The sequence below is a fragment of the Sitophilus oryzae genome, unplaced genomic scaffold (genome assembly GCF_002938485.1).
Source record: "Sitophilus oryzae breed Bouriz unplaced genomic scaffold, Soryzae_2.0 scaffold_87_pilon_pilon, whole genome shotgun sequence".
Taxonomy (NCBI): Eukaryota; Metazoa; Arthropoda; class Insecta; order Coleoptera; family Curculionidae; genus Sitophilus; species Sitophilus oryzae.
Genome location: NW_022147505.1, coordinates 1428589 through 1453522, shown reverse-complemented (window position 1 = coordinate 1453522; position 24934 = coordinate 1428589). Strand labels below are relative to the sequence as shown.

The window sequence follows — 24934 nt, the reverse complement described above, 5'->3', positions numbered from 1 at the left end:
AACTCGACCAGTGGGGCTGGAAGAAAATCAACAACACCCTGTCACCTTTATATACAACAGAATCGCCCGCTTCTGCTTCAATTATGTCATTAATAACGTGCAACTGCAAACAAGATTGTGTAAAAAGATGCAGTTGCATTAAAGCCGGCATGAAATGTACCACTATGTGCGGAACCTGTCGTGGGCAAAGTTGTTCGAATACTGAGCACATTCTAGAAACATAGACGATGACAATAATATGTAGATGAAAGTATGAATGTTAGTTTAGTGGAATAGGCAATGTTTTTGTTTATATTATACAGTATTATATCTGTTGCGTGTATATTTAGCACGTTAAAATACCTTGGGAGACTATAATTTGAAAGGCGACCTGTATTTTTTGTACTACATTTTTCAAACGGTTATTGCTCGAAATGCATTGGATAAATATAAATAATGAATAGAACCTTTTTTGTAGCAAATTATATAAGGAATATTTTTGGTAAGTATAACATTTTTGTGGGACCAACAGGTTCTGAGAAAAAAGCGAAAAACCATCGAAGGGCGTATTGGGGGTGGTTTTTTGGGGTGAAGCTCACACTTAGGAGTTAAGAACTCTTTTGATTTTGAAAAGTCTCCTTTTGGTGCGTCTAATCTCAACATATCAAAACTTTATAAATTTTTTCTTCTATTCGGCGATTTTAGGTGTAATATAAATATACTAATGAAGATTGATGGACATAAACAGGAGATATCAATAAAATTAGGGAAATTATTAAAAAAAGCTAAATAGGGAAAAATGAAACGAAAACAAAAAAATTGATAAATAAAATAATTTATTTAAAAAAAATACGAAATAAATTTTAAAAAAATATCCGTTGTAGAGGCGAATTAAACTGTGAACCCACTGTCAAAACATAATCTTTATTTCTAGAATTGATACAAAAGTGTATGGAATCTGTCAATTTTTAGAATAAAACAACAACATATTAAGATTACTACTGTGAAAGTCTGTGTTGTTAGCAGTGTCATTTTTGTTTAAGACCATAACATTTTCGAGAAGACTCAAAAATAATTTGCTTAAAAGTATTTTATTAAACTTGCCATCAATTAATTGACCAGTTTCATTTCTAAAATTGCTAAAATTTAGTTATCGTGAGACGTAGTTTTGGTAGTGGTTCAAATTTGGCGCGTTGCGCTATAAAACCCAGAATGTGGTAAATGAAATTTCAAAATTAGTTCACGTAATTCAAAAAGGACTGGCTAACATTTTGGTATACTTTTTGTACATCGCTAGTTGTCTTTTTTTAAATGATGAATGTAACAAGAAACAAAAGTCTAGTAACTTGAAGTCATCGACTAGTGCATTTGTCATTGCACAGACATAGAATAAATATGTTCTGATGTTTTTTTCTGACAAAAGTATACATGGCTTGCTGGTTGTTAATTCAGCTTTAAATGCTTATTTAGCTTGCAATGCCCTGTTGGCCCAACCATTACAGTTTTGAAATTTTTTGCTGTCATTGCTTATCAGTTCTGTCGGTAATTTTGATCAATGTGTACTATGATGAACTGTTTCATGTGACTCTATCCTCGTTAATTTTTCCACCATTCTATAGATTTATTGGGCATACACAGTTTTGTGGTTATTTTTGTAATTAAGTAAGATGTCTCGCTGTCCAAGCGAGAAAAAAAAACTTAAAAGTTATTTAAAAAATATGTTTTTTCCGATTATTATGGCAAAAAAGTAAAGTTGTGAAAACAACAGTTTAGATGACATTATTAATATGTGAAAAAAAACAAATTCCCCTTTTGGATGCCATCGACCAAATTTGAACTTTATTTATCATTTTCCTGACCATCAGCTAAATGTGTCAAGTTTGAATCACCTTGTAAATGAAAATAATTGCCGAATTGGTCTTAGACAAAAAATGATAAAGGACAATCCTGGTTGTCGATTTTATATGATGTGACGTTAAAATTTAATTATGGTAACTAAAACAACTTGAGACATATTTTGTTTAACTAGGTTAACTTTGTTAATTAGGTTCTACTTTAAAAATCAATTATCGAAAAAGAAAAACAATGTATTCTTCAGAGTTATTTTAATAAAATATGTTCTCATCTTTTGAAAATTCATTAAAAACAGTAAGTCTGCTAACATGAACACTGGTATCAAAATAGTAGAAACAGCAAAGAAATAGTGTGTAGTTTAACAATCTATTTAGCCTAGTAGACTTTGGAACTATCTGAAGTGAAATCGTTTGTTCTATGATAATTGTTTCTTTTTTTAAGTACAATTTTAACCAGAGTTTTTTTTTACTTTCATATTTATTTTTTGTTCACATTTCTTAAGATGCAGTATGTAGTCATGCTTTCTATACTTGTTTATCTGTGCTATGTATTTACAGGGTTTCTCACCGTAGCCGTTCGTTAGAAGTTTTTGGGGTTAGGAAACGCTTAGAAGTTTGAAATTTTGAGACTTAGGGTTATTTAAAATTTCCTTTCATTTAAAAATATTTTCAAGGACACACCACTTCCGATTACACCGGAAGTCGCTATTAACTTCCTTATTTTAAATGTAACACCCTGTATATTATTTTACTTTTGGATTTCTAAGAAAATTTTATGATGAGTTTCATTAGGTTTTCCTATACCTATTTTCAACTGTTTCTCAGATATCTTGATTTATTTGAAATTTTTTTACAGATTTTGACAGTGGGTCTTTTACTCATTTTGAATCGGTGATAAACGCGTCTGCGGTAAACCGAAGAGGACTAATGCTTTCTAAGTCCATATTGACAACTAATTTATTGCATACAGGGTGTCCAAAATTTGATAACTTATTAGATTATTTTCAAACTCAAAAAAGTTCATTTTTCAAATGAGATACCCTGTATATTTTTCGATAGTTAGATGCAGAATTCAATTCTGCATCAGTTTGCTATAATTTTCCCTATACCCATTTTCAACGGTTTTCTTGTTAATCCGTATTTTTTACTTTAATTCAGTTTTTTTGACAGAATCGACAATATCGTTTGTGTTTTTTAAAATAAAATAATTTAGTTAAAGTAACGAAATTGAATGTAATTAGAACATACGAACAAAACAGGAACAAAACAAAAGTGAAAACGTATAAAATATAACATTAAAGTTTTTAAACCCTGTTAAGCATGCGTTTACTTAATCTATGCCCAGACAAAATCTGGAGGTCTGTTTCGCAAGGAGTGCATCGCAGAGCTTTCAATGTTTCAACCAAAATAGCGGTTACTTCGAACAATAATTTTTGTAATTATTGTGTTTACTTTTTTATTGTGGTAGGGATACACTAACGTCTAGTGTTAATAATTAATGCCTCACCGTTACTGTTATATGTTGGTTTTGTTATGTTATGTTATATTTTATATGATTTCACTTTTGTTTTGTTCCTGTTTTGTTCGTATGTTCTAATTACATTCAATTTCGTTACTTTAACATAATTATTTTATTTTAAAAAACACAAACGATAATTGTCGATTCTGCCAAAAATTGAATTAAAATAAAAAATAAGGATTAACAAGAAAACCGTTGAAAATGGGTATAGGGAAAGTTATAGCAAATCGATGCAGATTGAATTCTACATCCAACTATCGAAAAATATACAGGGCGTCTCATTTGAAAAAATGAACTTTTTTGAGTTTGAAAATAATCTAATCAGTTATCAAATTTCGGACACCCTGTATACGATAAATTAGTTGTCAATATGGACTTCAAAAGTATTAGTCCTCTGCTCCAGTTTACCGCAGAAACGTTTATCCCCAATTAAATATGAGTAAAAAACCCTCTGTTAAAAATAGTGGTAAATCTGTAAAACTTTTCAAATAAATCAAGATATCTGAGAATGAGTTGAAAATAGTCATAGGAAAACCTAATGAAACTCATCATAAAATTTCCTTAGAAATCCAAAAATAAAATAATATACAGGGTGTTCCATTTAAAATAAGGAAGTTAATGGTGGTGCTTGATAAGTGGTGTGACCTTGAAAATATTTTTTAATGAAAGGAAATTTTAAATAACCCTAAGTCTCGAAATTTCAAATTTCTAAGTTATTCCTAACCTCAAAAACTTCTAACGAACGACTACGGTGAGAAACCCTACAGGGTGTCCCAGAAATAAGTGCAAGTATTTTAACTGGTAGTATATATCGACCTCAGAAACAAGCCTGAGGTATTTTTTATGAAAAAAAAATTGAAAATTTTGAATTTTGACGCTCGGCGCTCTTAATGAATGTACCATAACATCTAACCTACAATGAATGATGCAAACAATAACTGATAACTACTCAAATATCAAAATAATATTTCTATCTTCTTATTTTAAACCTTAGAAACTGTCCATAATTTAATAACAGCCAAACCAAACCAAAATTCTGATAATGATATCGAAAGGGAAATTCAAAAATTTATTTCGGCAGCCATATTGTTATTACAGTAGGGGGTTGAAATCTTTCTCAACCGGTAGGGGGTTGGAACCTAACAACAAAATAAAACACTACTTCATCACAATACATCAAAACACTTTATTTTTGCACACTATATCATCTGCTGATGATGCTAACTTGGTTAGCGAAACGCACGTCCAGTGTTAAAGTGTTTTGGTGTAGTACGTGCTAAAAATGGATCCATGCAAACAGGGGTGGATGGGAAGTGGAAACCGGCCCGGGAAAAACAGGCAACCGGCCCAAATCCACAAAAACAAAATGACCATAACGAAGAAACATATTTTATTTATTAATATATACATAAAAAGTAAGGGTGTTTTTCGCTCGTGCGAAAAAGCTCTTTTGCCTCAGGTTTTAAAAAAAAAATAAATTGTCTTGATCAAAATTTTCGTAAAGACCAATATTGGGTCGGACATTGGAATTTTTACTACAAAATGACTCAGTTTTACAGGGTGCTACTGTTTTATTTCCATTATCAATAACGGTAATTTGATCTTGAATAGGCTACGATTTTGAGAAACTTTAAGACTCCCTGATTCATTCAGTTTAGCTGACCCAATCCTCCGTGAAATACATTATTTTCTTAGCTTTTCGGATATATGTATACTTTCTTACACATTGTAGAAAGAAATTCTCCCTTTTCTGCTACAGCAGCAGCCTCCTCGTGTACACGTGTTTTTAACTGAATGAACCGCGGTCGCCATTACAACTATAGTATTTTTTAGGTTATTATATAGTTATAAACAAAATACGAGTAGCGAAAAAAAAGGCCAAAAAACCCTACATATATGCTTATTCTCTGCATTAAGTTCATCATTATATAGTTCTTATCACGAAACTTTTCCTCTATACTTTTCTACATTTGGCATCTTGTATGATAATGCCATGACTCAAACGAAAAAAACCTAGGCAATACCTAGTCAGTGGATATAAAAGTATTCTGATGTAATGCTATGTTACAGTCCATAATAAGAATATTTGGATTTTCGAGAAATATTAATATTTTATTATCTAATCTAGTTTAAACCTTATTTAACTCTTCTCTGCTGTCTCAGCAATTTTTAGCAAATTCATTTTGGCCTTTTTAAAAACATTTTAAACAACAATTTAGACTTGGCTTTTAGTTCTCAGACTTTTAGTCCGTTCCCAATTCAAGCCAAGCATAGATATGTTTTCTCCGTCAACCGCAGAGTTCACGTCAAATTCGTCTACCTTTTTACAAAGGGGAACTCGAAAAATATTGCACCGAGGCCCCTAGTTGTCAATCTACGCTACCGTATTCTTGGTATACATTTAGATCGAGACTATTTAAATTTACCTAATTCTATTTATTCTTTTTTGCTATGATCAGTCGTATTTATTTTTTATTAATAAAAGAATAGTGGGTAAAACTATACAGGGTGAGCCTTAAATTAGTGCAAATATTTTCAGGGGTAGGTAGTATATTTCGACCCTAGGAACACGTCTATGAGTTTTTTTTGCAAAAAAAAGATGTTAAAAATCTAGCATTTTCTTTTAAATTTTCCTGTATATTTTAGAAAACTTTTTAGAACTTTCTGTTCACCGCAAATTTTCTCCCATGGTATAGTTTCTTAATCTCTGATATTACGATACTAAAAGAGATGCAAATACAGAAAAATTGAGGTGGCTCAAATTTTTTTTAAAATAAATCTACATATTTTTTTTTAAATTTCCAAACTTTAATAACTTGGATTTGAAACTCGATAAAGAGAATATATTATGTTTATTTTATTGAGATCTACCAGCCCTGAAAATATTTGCACTTATAGACTCACCTTCTATAATAAACATTTTCAAACCGAACAAACAACAGATGACTATTAAAATTATAAGTGTCCCAGAGAAAGACATTTTAAAATAGTTATTTTAAAATTGGTGTTTATGTTTGAAAGCAACTGACGATTATACTGATGCAAATTGATTAGTTAGTTATGGAGTCACTAAGGATCTTACGTCACTTTAGTTAGAAGATTGACCATTTAATTTTTGCTAGTCCAATCTTTTTTGAGCTCTGATCGGGACCGGCCCACCGGCCCATCTTTCCACCGGCCCACCGGGAATTTTCCCGTTTTCCCATATGGCCCATCCACCCCTGGGTAGGGGACTCAAAAAACTCACAATCTGAACAACATCCTTAAAGATTGTGAGTTTTTTGAGTCCCCTCGTCAGAGATTTTACATTTAAATCTTAAAAACGATATATTTTAAGTATAGGAACATGTATAAAAAAGTAATTAAAAAATGGTGGTATCCATTTAAAATATAGAAGTTGCTGTCAACTTCCGGTATTGCCGCCATATTGAAAATATTTTTAATCCATAGATCTCATTGTAAAATAATGCTTGCAAAAAACATCCGATCTAGATATTGTAGTACTCTAGAAACTTCTAATGCACGCTCAGCCTGGGACACCCTGTATACCCTACCTTAGAGTATTGATCGTACCCTTATTATCCGTACGAATATCGGCACCCAAAGAAATGCCGATCGGTATAAAACTTATACAAAATATATTATTTAAAAAAAAAGAAATATTAAAATGTCCAAATATAAAAACAGAACAAATCGAGCCTGGTAAAAAGAAGAGAGATTAGATGGTCTCTGTTAGCGTTCTCAGTTTATTTTAAATCTATCTTTAAACTTAAAAAAATCAATGCAACTAGTTACATACAAAAATGTAAAGGATGATTCACGGTACACCAGGGCGTGCTTGAAACCAGGCACGTTCCGTGAAGAAATAGACACCGAGCCACGTCGAACCTTCAATATAATGTTACACCAGTGGACAACGGGGATCATGTCCGTGCCGATTACAAAACAGTCGCTATAGGCCCGTGAGAATATAGATATTAGTGATGGGAATAATCAATTATTTTCACCATCAGATAATAGTAATAATTCATATTTCACAATCGAATTAATAATTCGAATTATTTAGTAGTATTATAAATTTAACCTAAAAATAAATTCGTCCCAGCTAGTGCTCGTCTAGGGGATATTTTAAACAAATTCTGAACCATTGCCATACCTATATTCTATCACCGAATAAAAAATAAAAAAAAATATTCTTTATTCAATGTATTCTATTAACTGTGCCGAAGCCGTTTAATAAATTAAACCATAATTTAAAGTTTAAAATTTAAAAGTGCCGAGTTTATGATTGTTTCAATTCCTATTGAAAAGCTCATATCTAAAATAGAAGCTTCTTCTAAAACGATATAAGTATGTCCTTGTTTACGTGCGGTTCATATTTCGGTATACCCATATTTCTTTTTATTTTATCAGTTGCAATCAATAATTATTTAGATAAAAGAAAAAAACTAATTTTAGTGTTCGGCGGTGTTCGGTGAAATTTGGGTGAGATGGAAATGAACCAAATAATAGTAGTATTCTTTCGTTCTGAACGAAATGAAAATTTTCACTTAAACTGATTTATTCCTACGTGGTATAGGAAGTAACAATGATTTCTGGATTTTTCTATATCGGATCGTTCCTTTCTTTGTCGATTCCCTTTATAAATCAGTTTAAGTGAAAATTTTCAGTTCGTTCAGAACGAAAGATATACTACTAATAGTACTATACTAATTATTAATATTCGTATTCTTCCATAAGAGGTTATGTTTTATGTTCATTTGTAATTCGGTTACCACAGATATAATATAAAATACTACTAATTTTTATCTCGATTATATCGAAAAAGATAATTCGAATTAGTTAGTTTTAATTTACTATCGAATTAGTCGTATTATTTAATTCGAATTTTCCCAACACTAGTTAAGACAGTCTTTTTTGACGCGCCTCGGATTGCCTCGGCGAGTGTGTACTTTCCCGCATAAAGCTGTACGCACACTGGTGCGATCACGGCCTCAATCACGTTCTCCACGCAGCCAAGGCCAAAAGTTGCTGTAGAATACATATGAGCCGTTTCACATTGGTGCGATCGAGTTTTGGAGTAGAGATGGGCGGTTATTGGTAAAAAACCGGTTATAGGTTAACCGGAATTATCTTTAAAAAATAATAACTTGACAAAATTAACCGACACAAATTAACCGGTTATTCAAATAACCTAACCTAGCAAAACTAAATATTTAGTTTTCCTATAGGTTTACTTACCTCTACACTCCATAGGTCTACTTCAAATTTAGATAATAAACTTAGTTAAATCGCATGATTAAATAGAGATTGTAGCAATGTAAGTATGTATATGTACAAAATGAATTTAAATAAAAATGCTAACCTCATTTTTTTTGAGTAGACATGGATATGATATTAAAACTAGTAATTACTTAACGTTCAAATAAACCACACAACTCACAAGTTCTACAATCTACAACCAAGTTATTTTAATCAAATACCAAAGAAAAATAAGGAGACTGAATGAATAAATAATGAAAGAGTATCTTCATTCGTTACTTGAACTTCAATTTTGTATTCTTAGTCTAAGCTTCAAGAGAGACTTCAAACTACAAATAAAATATATTTACGGTGAAACTGGGCGAAACCATGGAAAACTTTTGAAGAACCGTTGAAATTCCGTTAAAGTCGGTTAAAATTTAAATATAGAATTTAGAGAATCTATTTGAAGTTAGGTTCGTATCACTTGGCTAGCTGGTGGCTAGTAGTAGTCTATGGCATTAGTACTTTGTTTTACGGCCTGACCTGTCAGGGCCATTCGGCTGTTGTTTTGATTATTATCAGCGTTCGCCTGATGCCTGATTTAATTTTGACATTTGATGTTTGATGTCATATATTTTCGTTTTGGGAGCGGGAGCGGGATCTCCCGTTATCGTCGTAATATCTGGAAGATCCGTGCCGTTCGCTCCTTCGAAATTTACGATTCAAACAGCTAATATTTAATTGTTACTTGTTTTAAACAAGTACGATTTTTTAAAAAATAACCGGCTATAGGTTATTGAAAGTAATGCAAGGTTATTAGGTTAACTGGTGAAAAAAAAACTACCTTTAAATAACCGGTTATTTTAGAGGAAAATACCGGTTATTCAAAAAACCGGTTACTTTTGCCCATCTCTAATTTATGTTTGCCGCAACGGGGCCGGAACGTAGCGGATCCGAGGAAAAATGTACACCGACATTTCTTGGACGGGGCACGGACGCGTTCCGGCGAAGCTCGGACCGTGCTCGGCTTAGCATGAATGTATATGTGTAAAGAACACTTGACAATATTTGGCCGGTGTCTTCACCGACGCACGGCTCGGACCCGTTACGGTGTAGCGTGAAGCATCCTTAATTCGTAATAGTTATTTACAGTACAAGTGTATTTATGAACATGATTACAACAACAAGTGTGAACGTTCTAATCACACGAGTGTTGTAATCATGTTTAAACGCACGTGTCATGTACAACGTTTTATCTACAACCGAAAAATACGAAAATGCTGTTTTAATTTTCGTTTATTAGTCGCCCACCTTTAACTATGACATTTGTCACATTTTTTTAATTATAATGGTGACAGACAGGCCTTAGACTTTTCAGTTAGACCTTCACTATTATCATCGTCATCATCATCAGCAGCAGGAATTGTTTTGAAGAAGTGTAAAAAATGGTGTTATTAATATTTATAATAATTAGTAGTAGGAATTTGTATCAAAAATTAATATATTTAGATGTTCGTAGTTGTTTTTCGTTATTATAAAAACTAGTTGTGTTATAGATTCATAACACCACTAGTTGTGTTATGAATCTCATAACGTAACTGAAATACTGAAATACTAAAAAAATAGTGACGTTATAACTAAACGGTTGTAGATAAAATATATAGTTTTATGACATGTTAATGTATTTTGCAATACAATACTGTTAGCATTCAATCTCCACTGAGTTCCTGTAATTTTTAATACTTACATCAGGCAAGCTTTCTGATACACTACTGGTAAGCTGTTTAGGGACACTCACCTGAAACAAAATAAAACATATAGTTCATGGCTTACTTATACTCGTAGACTTTTTGTATGTATAATATATTCGTCTTTTAGAACTTCTAATCAGATTTAGGAATTTGTATTATAAATACCGTATGATCGAAAAAAAAACGGCGTCCAGTTGGCTTGGAAATGACGATCGATGACATTTCCCGTATAATTTTACATATAAAATGACAGCGATCTTCATTTCATAGCCATCGTTGACGCCGTTTTTATTCGATCATAAGGCATTAATTAAGGGTTTATTATCAGTGAAGTACGTTTTAATAACTAAATTATTATTTTTCTTTAAAAAACTATTAAATTCATTCAACATAGAAGTATAACCGCTAGATAGATAAATATCACAGATAAATTTATTAATTATTATCAGATATTTTGCTCCGAGAAGTAACTGCTATTGGCAAAAATGGTCAAAAAATCATTAGATATCTGTAAACAGTATACTCATGTAGTACGTTGATATTAACATATTTAGAAAAAAAAAATTATAAAGTTTTGATATGTTGAGGTTATACGTACTAAAAGGAGACTTTTTAAAATCAAAAGAGTTCCTAACTGTAAAATGTGAGCTTCACCCCCAATACGCACAGCGGTGGTTTTTCTCGTTTTTCTCGAAAACCATTAGTCGCATAGAAAATTTTATTCTTGTTAAAATATTCCTTATAAAATTTGCTACAAAAAAGGTTCTATTCATTATTTATATTTATCCAATGTATTTCGAGCAATAACCGTTTGAAAAATTGAGTACAAAAAAATACAGGTCGCCTTTCAAATTATAGTCTCCCAAGGTATTTTAACGTGTTAATTATACACGCAACAGATATAATACTGTATAATATAAACAAAAACATTGCGTATTCCACTAAACTAACATTCTTACTTTCATCTACATATTGTCATCGTCTATAGTTTCTAGAATGTGCTCAATATTCGAACAACTTTGCCCACGACAGGTTCCGCACATAGTTGTACATTTCATGCCGGCTTTAATGCAACTGCATCTTTTTACACAATTTTGTTTGCTGATGTTCAAATTATTCGTACTGCCATCCAAATATCTGAGAAAAATGAACAAGTTCTAGTCGTTGGACAAGATGTCGATCTTGTTTTATTAGCAGCAATTTCCCCCGATGAAAAAGACATTCTTTTTCTGAAAGAAGTCATAGGTAATGTGAAACAACAAATGTGTAGTTCGAGAGTCTTGCAATCATCCAGTATTATACGTAATTTAAAAAAAAATCAATTTTATTTATTCACGCTATTAGCGGGTGTGACACAACATCTGGATTTTTTGGAAAAGGAAAACAACAACACGTACAAATATTTAATAAAGAAAAAGACCTTGATAGTATCGTCTATATTTTTAACAACGCAAAGTCAACACCTGAAGTAATTGAAAAAGCTGGAGAGACGTTTATACTGAAACTATACAAACTTAAATCATCTGAAGGGAGCCTTAGTGAGCAAAGATACGCTTGTTAACTAACTTATTGAAAGTTAGTTGGTCAAGCAAACAGCACGGTACTTTTATCAAAATTGCCTCCCACATCTACTGCAGCTAGGCAACATTCCCGAAGAACATATCTTCAAGTACAAATATGACAAGAACAACCTATAAAACCCGACCAGTGACAATATGATATATAATATAAATATACTAATGAAGATTGATGGACATAAACAGGAGATATCAATAAAATTAGGGAAATTATTAAACAAAACTAAATAGGGAAAAATGAAATGAAAGCAAAAAAATTGATAAATAAAATAATTTATTTAAAAAAAATACGAAATAAATTTTAAAAAAATATCCGTTGTAGAGGCGAATTAAACTGTGAACCCACTGTCAAAACATAATCTTTATTTCTAGAATTGATACAAAAGTGTATGGAATCTGTCAATTTTAGAATAAAACAACAACATATTAAGATTACAAACGATATACTTATATTATGTATATGTTACGGTTAAGGTTCAATATCCGGTTAATGTCGACATTACCCGGTTAATCTCGAGAATAACATAAAACAAAACATATTAAACAAATCGCCATCAACAATGGATATAAGTGTTCCCTTATTAATAATATGCTAAAGAAAAAACAAAAGAAAATATTAATGAAAAATTTTTATTCCGCTAATTCTAAAGACAATAACAATTATCGACTTTTAAACTACATTCCTAATTTAACTAACAAAATATCAAATAATCTCAATAAAATAGGATGTAAAACTATTAACGTAAATAAAAGAAATTTAGGTCAAATTTTATTAAATAATAAAGACAAAACTAATGTCAAAAATAAGTCGGGTGTATATAGGGTGGATTGCAATGATTGTGATGCCGTGTACATAGGCCAAACAGGTAGAAATGTAGATATAAGGATTAAAGAACATGTAAAGTATATTAATAATCTCCAGCATAGTTCTGGTCTTGCAACTCATTGTATAGTAAATAATCACAAAATTAATGAAAACTCAATTAACTTACTACACAGAGAAACAAAAGGTAGACGCTTAAATTACATTGAACAGTTAGACATACTAAAATCTGTTAAAAACGAAAATAATGTTAACGACCAACAAGGATTTCTAAACACATTTTTTATTACTCCTATTGTAAACTCTCTGAACCCACCCCAATAGCAAATATATATATAGTTACAGTGTAGTTAGACGATTAGTTCTTAAAAAACTCTTGAAAAAGGCCTAACAAGCCGAAACATATATGTAGAGTTAAAGTTACTCTTATTAAAAGTTTTTTGAAACATCTAAAAGCGTGCTTTATTAAAATACTAATATTTCAACGATGTTTCACAAGGAACCAACCACAGCTTCAGTACAATTTAATAAAACAAAACAACCAAAAACAAAACCAAACCCAAACATTAACCGGATATCGGACTTTAACCGTAATATAGAGGGTGACAATTTGAAAACGAACAGTATTTAATATTACCTCTACCGATGATAGTATGAAAATTTGGCGAAATACGTCAATTTACATATCAAGAGGGACAATTTTTGAGGCATTTGTTGTCGTGTTACTTTGAACCCTTTGACCCCCAGGGCACGTACCCCTAAAATTTTAAATGGCAACCCCTATTTCTTTTACCATTTTTGTGTTCCTTATAAAATTCTCAAAAAAATAATGCAGTTTATGTAGAAATAGGGGTTGCTATTTAAAATTTTAGAGGTAGGTGCCCTGGGGGTCAAAGGGTTGAAAGTAACACGTCAACAAATGCATCAAAAATTGTCCCCCTTGATATGTAAATTGACGTGTTTCGCCAAATTTTCATACTATCATCGGTAGAGGTAATATTAAATACTGTTCGTTTTCAAATTGTCACCCTGTATGCATACAACCAAAGAGTAGTCTTAATCTTTGCATACACTATGTCCCCGGTTTGTCTTAACAAGAAAAAAATCTCAAAAAGTTAATAATAAAAGATTTTCCTTTTTTAAAGACAATCTGAAGACATGTATGTCATGTATTAACTATATACAGGGTGGTCCGAACTGTATTCCGAAACTCCGGCGGCATATTCTGCGAATAAAAATAAGTAAAAAAGTTCGTATAAATGTATGTCCTAAAATGCTTAGTTTCGGAGATACAGGGTGTAGAAGTTTCATTTTTATCTCGATTTTTTCCGTATAATTTCTGAAACAACGTCAATATTTGTATGAAAATTAGTGCCTAGGAGTTTTTTCACATGAGAAATTTGATTTTGATGTCAATATGACTCCTACTTATAGAGGGCGCCACCTAAATATTTTTAACTGGTTTGAAAAGTAATAACTTTTCGTGCGTACATGTATAAAACTACTGAGTAAAAAAATATACATTTACGACATTTCTTACGTAAAAAAGGCCTCTTGCTAAAAATCGTTACGAGCAATGGTTCTCGAGATATTTGGAATCAAATGTATCAATATCTGTCATCATTGTCATAAATTAAACATGTTGACTACATAGTTATTAGACTGAAATCATAAATTTGAAATGTTTTTGTGGTAAAAGTTCAACAGAAACTGTTTTATCATCATTTTTTACAAGAAAAAGTTTTTTGAAATTCGTTTCCGGAATTTATCATTTCAGTCAAATAACTGTCTGCTCAACATACTTAATTTTTTTCAATAACGACATGTTTGGCTATTTCCATTCTAAATATCTTGAGAACGATTGCTCGTAGCGATTTTTACCAAGTGATATATTTTACGTAAAAAATCACGGAAATTTATATTTTTTCACTCAGTAGTTTTATACAGGTACGGACGAAAAATGATTACTCTTCAAAACAGTTAAATCACATGTAGGTGGCGCCCTCTACAAATAGGAGTCATATTGTCATAAAAATCAATTTTCCCATGCCAAAAAACTCCCAGACACCAATTTTCATCCAAATATTGACGTTACTTTAGAAATTATATGGAAAAAATCGAAATAAAAATGAAAGTTCTACACCCTGTATCTCTGAAACTAAGTATTTTAGGACATATATTTATATGAACTTTTTTACTTATTTTTGTGTGCAGAATATGCTGCCGAAGTTTCCGGAATACAGTTCGGACCACCCTGTATACAGGGTGAGTTTCCTACGATGTTCTCTATGGGTATCTCGGAAACTACTGGAGAGAGTCGGTTAAATGGGGAAAGAATCACATCCTTAATGAGACTGTGTCCTCCGTTTTTTTCTAAAGCCCGTAATTTTTTATATATGACACAAACATAGTTTTTTTTAAATGGAAACCATAATTGGCCATGACTTCATAAAAAGCGCCATTTTTTAAGCTTTTTAGTGATATAAGCTATAATACCTTTTCTTCGAAAAATTACTGAGTTATAGCAAATTCTTATCATTTTTAAATAATTTCACTTAGTTAGCCATGGAAACAAGATTAATCGTCTTTGCTCTCATAAATTCTTAATATGAATACACGCTTTTCTTCAAATGAAGAAAAGCGTGTAGGATTATTGGTTCAACTTTTCTTGACCATACATTTTCGAGGATACGTTGACCGGTGAATGTTACGTTTTTTAGAGAACGATTTTTAAGACATGTTAGAAAAGTTAAATTTACTTATAGCCAATTTTTATCTTTCTTGACTAATTTCACTTGGATTGCATGGTATTCTTATTCTATAAAATAAAAAATACTAATAAAAAGTCAGAATATATTACTAAACGGTTCTTTACAATTTACATTACACAAACTAAAACTTAATCTAAATTAAAAATAATATCACTACATATACTTTAAGTTATTTTAGAAAATGTTCAAAAAATCCGCCATCGTTTTTGAGTTGCATCTTTTTAAAACTGAATTACTACCTATTCTCACAGAAGGACCGGTCGACTTAATTAAACTTTTCTTGTACCGCCATTTCTAGTGCCTCTCTTAATTCATAAGTTTTTTTGTAATTGTTAACTATACCACATAAGAAATTCTAAAATGGATAGGTCAGGTGATCGGGGAGGCACATGCAATTAGTCCACCTCTTCCTATCTCTGCGTTTATATAATTATGATATAAATAATTTTTAACATTTCTCTCGTTATGGGGGGTGGGGGGTGGTGTGTCATAATGAAAGTCATGTTGGAACCACTCTATTCATTCTTTCTTCATTTGAAAAATTCATATTTACAATTTTTGTTTATTTTCATTTACAAAGTTTGGATGTGACAGCTTCACATTTCTGAGAGCAACGGCGATTGAACTTGTTTCCATGGCTAACTAAGTGAATTTGTTTAAAAATGATAAAAATTTGCTATAACTCAGTAATTTTTCGAAGACAAGATATTATAGCTTATATCACTAAAAAGCTTAAAAAATGGCGCTTTTTATGAAGCCATGGCCAACTATGGTTTCCATTTAAAAAAAACCTACGTTTGTGTCATATGTCAAAAATGACAGGCTTTAGAAAAAAACGGAGGACACAGTCTCATTAAGGATGTGATTATCTACAAGTTTTATCTGAAAACGTTTTGTCTAAAATAGCTTAATGGAATTACGGACAATTTTTGAAAAAGCCGAAATTTGTTTTTTTCGAAATATCTAGTAAGCCATGAACTTTTTCAAAAATCTGAAAGGCGCATATTTATGACCACACAAAACTGCAATTCTTTCCCCATTTAACCGACTCTCTATCTCCAGTAGTTTCCGAGATACCCATAGAGAACATCGTAGGAAACTCACCCTGTATAAAAAAGTTGCCTATTTAATAAACTCGTTAATAAACTCGACTGCAAAACAGGTTTCATAAAAAAAACATTTTTAACTAATTTTTAAACATTTGCCCTTTTTAATATGCGTTTTTGAAATATGAAAACACTGTCAGCAAAAGGCGGAACACTCCAGAACTGGACTCCATACAAGATCTGAGAGTTCACGAATGCAGCACGATAGATATTTATTAGTTTAGGCAGAACCAGTGGCAGAACCATACGATCTATTGTTATCTAAAAGAAAAGAAATATGTCTCAATAATAGTCAAAATGGAAATTTAAATTGAAATCGCGGTGGCGTTTTTTTTTCAAGACACAAAAAATGTAGTAAATACTAGAAGGACCATTTTACGAAGAAAAAGTCGGTCGTCGGTTGAGTATATGAAATATTTATACTAAAATTTATGTAGGGATGGAGGTAGTTTTCACCGCTCCCGTAATTCAAAGTAAAGGAATTTTTCCAATTTTTAGCCGACCATACCAATAGGTATGGTAAGCTATTAAGATGGGCAAAAAAAAGTTTTTTTTTCTATTTTTACCCATATTTTTAATACAATTACACTACATATATACAGGGTGTTTCAAAACAAATGCGAAAAACTTTAGGGGGTGATTCCTTGTTCTAAATAAAGGGTAGTTTGCTTTATAAACGTTGGGTCAAAAGTCAACCATTAGGGAGATATCGCGGTACAAAAATGGTGGAAAAATAATGTTTTTATGTTTTATCTTGAAAACAAAAAGAGATAGACTAATGAAATTTTATGGAAGCATTACTGTTATGAAAACACACTTTCTGGTATTTTTTTTTACTTTTTTAAAATGAGTGGAAGGGGTTGAAATAAATTACCCCTATCATTCTTGTTAACGAAATTTAAAGAAAAATCTTATCAAACACATGCAAATGCTTTAATTTGGATAGTTTAGTTTGTTTAGAAACTTTTTTATCTCTTGTGTTCTTTTGATAAAACTCACCGATTTGAAATTAAAAAATAAAATGTAAAGCATTACATGTCAGGACAAAGAAGAACATTTTAGATTAAGAATCTATGATAATAACGATAATAATAATCATCTAGATAATAACGTATTGCAGTAGAGTAATGTCAAATAAAATAATATTAGGAACATCCTAAAAAGTAACAGCGGCCGACTAGATTTTTTCCTAAAAAAATTACAGCAGCCCACCAGATTCTTTATCAGAAAATGTTTTTTGTCCTGGCATGTAATGCTTTACATTTTATTTTTTAATTTCAAAACGGTGAGTTTTATCAAAAAAATACAAGAGATAAAAAAGTTTCTAAACAAGCTAAACTATCCAAATTAATTTTTTTGTATGTGTTTGATAAGATTTTTCTTTAAATTTCGTTAACAAGAATGATAGGGGTAGTTTATTTCAACCCCTTCCACTCATTTTAAAAAAGTGAAAAAATTACCAGAAAGTGTGTTTCATAACAGTAATGCTTCCATAAAATTTTATTAGTCTATCTCTTTTCGTTTTCAAGATAAAAAATAAAAACATTATTTTTCCGCCATCTTTGTACCGTGATATCTCCCTAATGGTTGACTTTTGACCCAACGTTTATAAAGCAAACTACCCTTTATTTTGAACAAGGAATCGCCCCCTGAAGTTTTTCGCATTTGTTTTGAAACACCCTGTATATCCGCCACACTTTTTTAAGCACCTTGTACACTCTATAATAATTTTAAAATGTGTATCTTAACCTTTCCTAAAACTTTTATATTTAATTTTTTTTTGTAAACTTAGAAACAAATGAGATAATGGACTTTATCGTTGACTCACCCTGTACACTAATGTAGAAAGTTTAGCAATAGACGAACAAACCTACATTTTGCAAAAAACATATCCCAAAATAAAAAAAAATATGGCGACATTTAATTACATTTTTCATTCGGGAAAAAAATTGGGCCTATAAACTTCTAAAAATATCACAACTAAAACAAAAAAATCCAAAATACATATAAAAACCATAGATAAAAGAAACAAGTTTAGTTTGGAAAGTGTCCATAGTGACAATGTAAATACTATTTGGCGCTATTCTTACAACTGTCGCTCTCCAAAGCTTTTGATAATTTCGGAGCGGTTCGGCTTTTTCCGAAATTATGTCGCCAAATATTATTTATGCAAATTTATTATTATTTTCTTTTAATTGTTTAAATAAAATACAGTGTGTTGCAGATAAGAAACTTTAATTTATTTAAGGACATGTTTGAGTAAATAACATTTAAATTAAACTCACAAGATAGTGTCACAAATTACTTTGAAAATGGACGCATTTTTCGGTATGCGTATACAACGTATGCACTCCAAAACAATTATAAGTTTTGACGGCAAGCCGAGCATTCCAATTTAAACTTGTTTCCTTTATCTATCTACGATAAAAAAAACTTATTAGATTTAGCTTCCATGGCGACTACTTTCTCAGTGTTTTTTTAGTAAACATTTTTGCCTAACCAACATAAACATCCCCTCTTTTGGGGTATATTAAAAAGCGAAAATATTCAAACTCTCTAAATTAAAAAAAATTGAACAAAAGAGATTTTTTTATTCCGTGGCGATATTCCTAAAACTTTGGAGAATTTTTTCATATTATCCAGTTCAAGGTTATATTCATATACGTTTGTAAACATAATATAATACCTACTAATTTCTTATATTTCATCGTCGCTAATTTCCATCGCCTCATCATCTGAGACCGAAGTCGATTGCGATGGCCTAGGAAGTGTTATAAGTTTAATTCCGCTGGTTTGCTTTTGTACTTGTGTTTTGTTGACTGAGTCCAAAGAGTCTCTCTGACCGGGCTCCACATTTGTACTTCGCTTTTTCTTACACGTTTGTACTTCTTTATAGTCGTAATTCGACATAGATTTTAACTTGATAATTGAATCCAAAGCTTCTCTCTGACCGTGATCCATATGTTTCTTAACAAAGTTTTCCAGAACGTTAAGGTAGCCCGGAAATAAAACAAAAGCAGTATCGGATGCATTCACCTTCCCTGATACTGAAAGTAGAGTTGAAATAATCATATCATATCCACGACGTAGATTTATTTTTGTTTCTTCGTTCTCAGCTAAATCAATTGGTGTATCATAAAATGTATCTGTCGCTAACAGGACTTTTGCTAGAGCTTCGATGTCGAAGTTTTTTATGGCGTATTCCATAATAACTTTTAATGCATCCTCCGATTTCCAATATACAGCTTCATGCAAAGCAGTTTTTCCGTCATGATCTGGAGATAATAACAGCTGAAGTATGAATTCCTTTGTATAGCGATCGTCATTAATTTTACTTATCCATTCCAGTAAGCTGGACAAAGTTGAACCAGAATTTCTAGCCGCGGCTAAACTGATAGACGTTCTATCATCAAGGGGATGTTTTTCTAATAACAACTCCGTTACAAAAATATCATGGGAATCAAGACAGGTTGATTCAAACCAGTCAAGCAATGCTAGCATACTAGTAGTCTTATCTTGGCGTATCGATTTATATAAGATATTATTTTCCAGGCCATTTTGAAAAACCAATGCATTAAATTCTCTCCGATTCTGTAAAAAATCGAGCAATACAGTTATAGTTTCGGGGTAGTTTCTGTACACTGCTATATCTAGAACACTTAACTTCTGCTTATCCCGAGACAGCAGTAACTCTGTCAAAACCTCCTCTGAAAAGTTGCTTATGCTGGCGAGAAAAAACGGAATACCGTCTGAACATTCTCTATATGCCAGCCAATGCAATGCCGTGCTTCCTAGTGCATCCTTCGCCAAAATAAGATCACTCAATAAACCAAAATACGGGGTACCTTGAACAGTTTCAGACAAATTTAAACAATCAAAAATTAACTCTAGTTTTCTGGAAGCATACGTACAACAAAAATGTAATAAAGTCTCTAGTTCGTTTATCCCATTTTGAAAAAGAATCTTTCGAAGAATGGGAATTTTAGAACGTACAAAATTCATTAACAGCCGAAATATATTGTCTTCGGAATCAGTCAGTAAAGCAACTTGTAAAATAGTCATATCAGCTTGTATTCTTTTATCAAAAAGAATAAATCCATCCAAATATTTTGTTGTATAGAGTTTCAGCAGAAGATCATCTTGATCAATAATAGTCATCAAGATGTCATTTAATATGTTAGACCTTTCTGAAGATTTATATCTTAAAACTGGTTCAAAAACCAATTCGAACAATAAAAAATCTTCATATTTCCCCAAGTTTAAAAGGAGACCTAACAATGCTGGATATCGACATAATACCCTCAAAATAAATTTGAGGGTATTAATGAATTTATGTACTGCTAAATGATTAAGTGCCATTAATAATGTATTTAGTATAAAAATTTCCGTATTTTGCACGGACATTAATTTATAACTGTATGTAAATACTAGTTCCTGCAATATCATTTCATGCCTTTCTTTTCCAAACCATTGATCGAGGAATAAGGAAACGAGCAAACACTCTATGTGGCCAAATACATACTCGAACAAAATTTTTTGGACTTCGATCATATTCAAATTATGGATTAAATAATCACTCACAAAATATTCTGCAAAACTTCGATGTACGAAAATTAATCTTGCCTCGTTCTTCACTAACAGTCCAACTCGAGCTAATGTAGAAATGTCTACCTCGAAATTTAAGTTTTTATTGTGTCTAAAATAGTGCGGTAATATTTGTTGTAAAGCAATTAAACGATGCTTTTCTCGAAGATATGGACGATGATCTTGACGAATATCAATCGAGCCTACGGATACTCCCAAATCGCTCTTTTGATCGTAAAATACATCAAACTTTTTTTTAACAAACTTGTCGAATAGTTCCAGTAAACTTATATTTCCGATTAATTCAAAATCCCCATTAAATACTATTTCAGCCAACATTCTTAGTTGAAGAGGATTATTTGTAAATGCTGTGTCTCTACTATATATATAATATTCCTTAAGTGAAACTTTCCATTGTTCCACTAGTTGACGTGCAAACTGCATAAAGTTGAAAACAGTAAATATATCATCTGCACACTGAATGGAAATTAACGAATCTCCATGATGTTCATTGTATAATAATTTCTTTTGAATTATAGTTACGTATTTTTCTATTTCTGTTTCAATTGTGTTTTTAACACGAGCCTCTTCGAATTTATGTTTAATTTCCAGTTTCCAAAAATCCATCAATAAATTAATTTGCTGCAGTTCGTTAAGCGGACTTAACATAAACGCCGGCGCAGAAAATGCTCGTTCAAGAAAATCCTTTTCGTTCATTCTAGTCGTAATCCAAATGTTTTGAATATTTGTCTTGCTAATTTCTGTGATAAGCTTTGCAGTTTTTTCTTTATAGTGAGGACTGATTTCATCAAAACCATCAAAAAGAATTACAATTTTTGGAGTAATTTGTTCCGCGTTACCATTTCGAAGACCTTCCTTAAAAATATCTCTTTGAAAATCACTATTTGATATTAAAGGACTTCGAGGAATTATCATTTCAGATATAATATCAATGGCTTCTTGAGTATTGATATTTTCATGGATTTCATTTAAATTTCTCGTGTATTTTCTGAGATCGTCAGAACGTAGTAATTCGTTCTCAAATGCGTAATCGTTTAAGTTAATTCTCGCAATCCACCACTTATTATGATTCGTTTTCAGACTGTTACCGATACTTGTTAAAAGTGTAGATTTTCCTGTTCCGGGGTCGTTGGCAATTACCACAACTGTACTTAAAAATTCCTTAACAAAAATTTCTTCTGTAAATAATTGGTCGTCAGTTAGGTCATATCCCAATTGTACACACTTTTGCATTTCATAAAAATCATCTGTCGACATTTTCCAAAATAAATCATTTTGAATTTGATGTATCCAGTGAACTGTCAATTGTGGATGGCTAGTACAAAGTTTATCAAAAATTTGAATAGGGTCATCGCTTTGTTTTGTATATATGATTCCACAAGAATAAATAGTTCCTTCGATCCATTCGTATGCGGGAATATTTTCGATAAAAGGGTATATACTACTATTACTATCGCAAGTAAGAAAGAAAAGACATTCTTTTATGTCAAATACACTTTTTTTAAGCTTCTGCATATGCAACGATCGTGGCACATAATAGTCAAAAGCACAATCCACAAACTTGAAAGCCTTTTCATCTCCCACACTAATCACTTTCCCATTAATAAGATCATCTAAACGTGTTTCATTAATAATTTTCCTAGCACATTCTAAACCGATCAGTTGATTAATCGCCATCTTTTTTCCTTGAAAGCTAACGGGTTGTTTTAATAGTTCACGTTGAGATTCGTGGCTTAAACAATCAAAAGATGACTCGTCCTGCAGCATTTCAGTTCCATAAATATTCAAACTTTTAAACTCGTCTGCTAACTGATCAGATTCGCTTCCTATTAAAATCAACTTTTTTTCCTTGTTGTTTACTAATATGGTATGCACATTAGCAATAAACTCTTCTAAATAGGATAAATCAAAATTGCTATTAGTATTAGATTGGCAGTCGATGAACAAAGAGGATCTGCGATTCAATTGCGTCAAAAGAATCAATGACTAGGTTTCGAGTTTCTGATCTGATTAGAGTTTCCAAAGGAATAAATATGAAACTGTCATGTTCATTATATAATCCTGATTCGGTTATGCCTTGTAAGACTTTAATGGCACTTAGTCTAGTGCATTTAGTCGATAAATGCACGAATTTGTTTTCAGATGATAAAAAATCGGTCAATATTGAATGTTCAAATGAAATATTGAATTCTTTTAACTTTCCTGGATAAACCTTGTTTAACCCTGAAACCATTAAGGAGTTGATTTTCCGATTAATGAATTGGAAAAATTCGACACCTCTGTTTTTAGATAAATATTCACTTCGACCTTCCTTATAATCCTTGAACCAATCGAGCATCTCTTTCTGAAAAGAATCTGTTATCAAATCAGTATTTATAAAAGAATACTTATTTCTCATTTCTCTCTTTATAAGAATATTTAGCCTATCTACATCCGGGTAACAAACTACCAGTCTAAATTTTTGCAAAAATTCTCTCAAGAATTCTTCTTGTGTGGCATTATTTAATAATAGTTCCAACATAACAAGATCAGAAATATCATTTTCTAAATTATCCAACAATTTTTCTTTGACGCTATCCAAACCCAAACCTTTTTTCTCAAAATTATCAAATTTCTGCTGAAAATAGGAAAATTGATATAAGCTGCTTTTTAGGATACAAAGATCTTTAGACTTTACTATTTGATCACTGAAATAAATATACTGTTCTTTCTTATCTTTTATCGCACATATATCATTTTCTAGTGCTTGATGTTCCGATGATAAAGTATTATCAAAACATAAAAGTTTCTTTTCAGCCTCTAATACAAAACTGAAATTTTCATTAAAGAGGTCTCTTGAAGCACCAAAAACTTTGAGTCTTTCGGGAAAATAATTTTGATCTTTTACATCAATTCTTTTAAATTTTACAATTATTTTTTTTAAATAGTCGTATCTACTGCTATTCATAAATTTATTTTTCACATTTAATACTTTGTTAGCAAGTGAAATATATTTACCTTTTTCGCTCTTATTGTTATTTAATGAACCTTCTAATTCAAGAACATTGCCCTTTATTTCTTGTAATATTTCCTTTAAATCTCCAATTACTTGTGTCGCTTGTAGTTTCTCCATCACTGACTTCAATTCTTTGACTTTTTCCAATTCTAATGATTTTTTTAAGAAAGTTGAGTTTAAAAGTTTAGACAACGATGGTATAGCGTTATCACTGAATTTATATTTTTTAGCATTCGTTATGTTGGGAAATGATAAAAATAAATCGCTTTCTAAATTCTCCAGCTCTAATAAGTTTTTCCACAAATTTACCACATCGTTCTTTTGCTGTGCGGCGGTAGTTAAATTTCCATCGTTTTTCTGGTTTTTATATTCCGAAAAATCAAAATCGGTATTTGTGCAAAGATCAAACTCTTCCAAGTTCGATTGGTCAAACATGACGCTGCTCTTGATTTTACAGAAAGAAACGAAGTACTTTTGAATGCTAAAAGGGCCGTCTGATTCGGCTAATAAATCGTTAACCGTTATCCTATCTCACTGGACGTCCAGTTTGTGTTTGGCTTGAAAAAATCGCCAAGACCACTGGTCATTTCGAGAGGTCTTGTACCGAATTACTGCGTCGTCAAATTTTTCTGCTTTGTTCATTTCCGTCGCCAAATCAAAGTAGTCGTATTTATTCAAGCCGCGATTGAGAAGTGACATGAGAAGCTGTAA

General features: G+C 31.5%; 1 protein-coding gene across 1 annotated transcript; it reads right to left on the bottom strand.

Annotated features, from left to right (window-relative positions):
• Nucleotides 1–16582: 16582 nt before the first annotated feature.
• On the bottom strand, nucleotides 16583–23134 carry LOC115890498. The gene is made up of 2 exons (XM_030910746.1): nucleotides 19314–23134; nucleotides 16583–16884 (listed from the first exon to the last, which is right to left on the bottom strand). The coding sequence occupies exon 1, from the start codon at nucleotides 22993–22995 to the stop codon at nucleotides 19321–19323; it is 3675 nt and encodes a 1224-aa protein (XP_030766606.1). The 5' UTR covers nucleotides 22996–23134; the 3' UTR covers nucleotides 16583–16884; nucleotides 19314–19320.
• Nucleotides 23135–24934: the final 1800 nt, after the last annotated feature.

What these genes read in the sequence shown, in the direction of transcription:
- LOC115890498 (XM_030910746.1), bottom strand. Translation starts at nt 22,995, where the DNA reads ATGCTGCAGGACGAGTCATCTTTTGATTGTTTAAGCCACGAATCTCAA.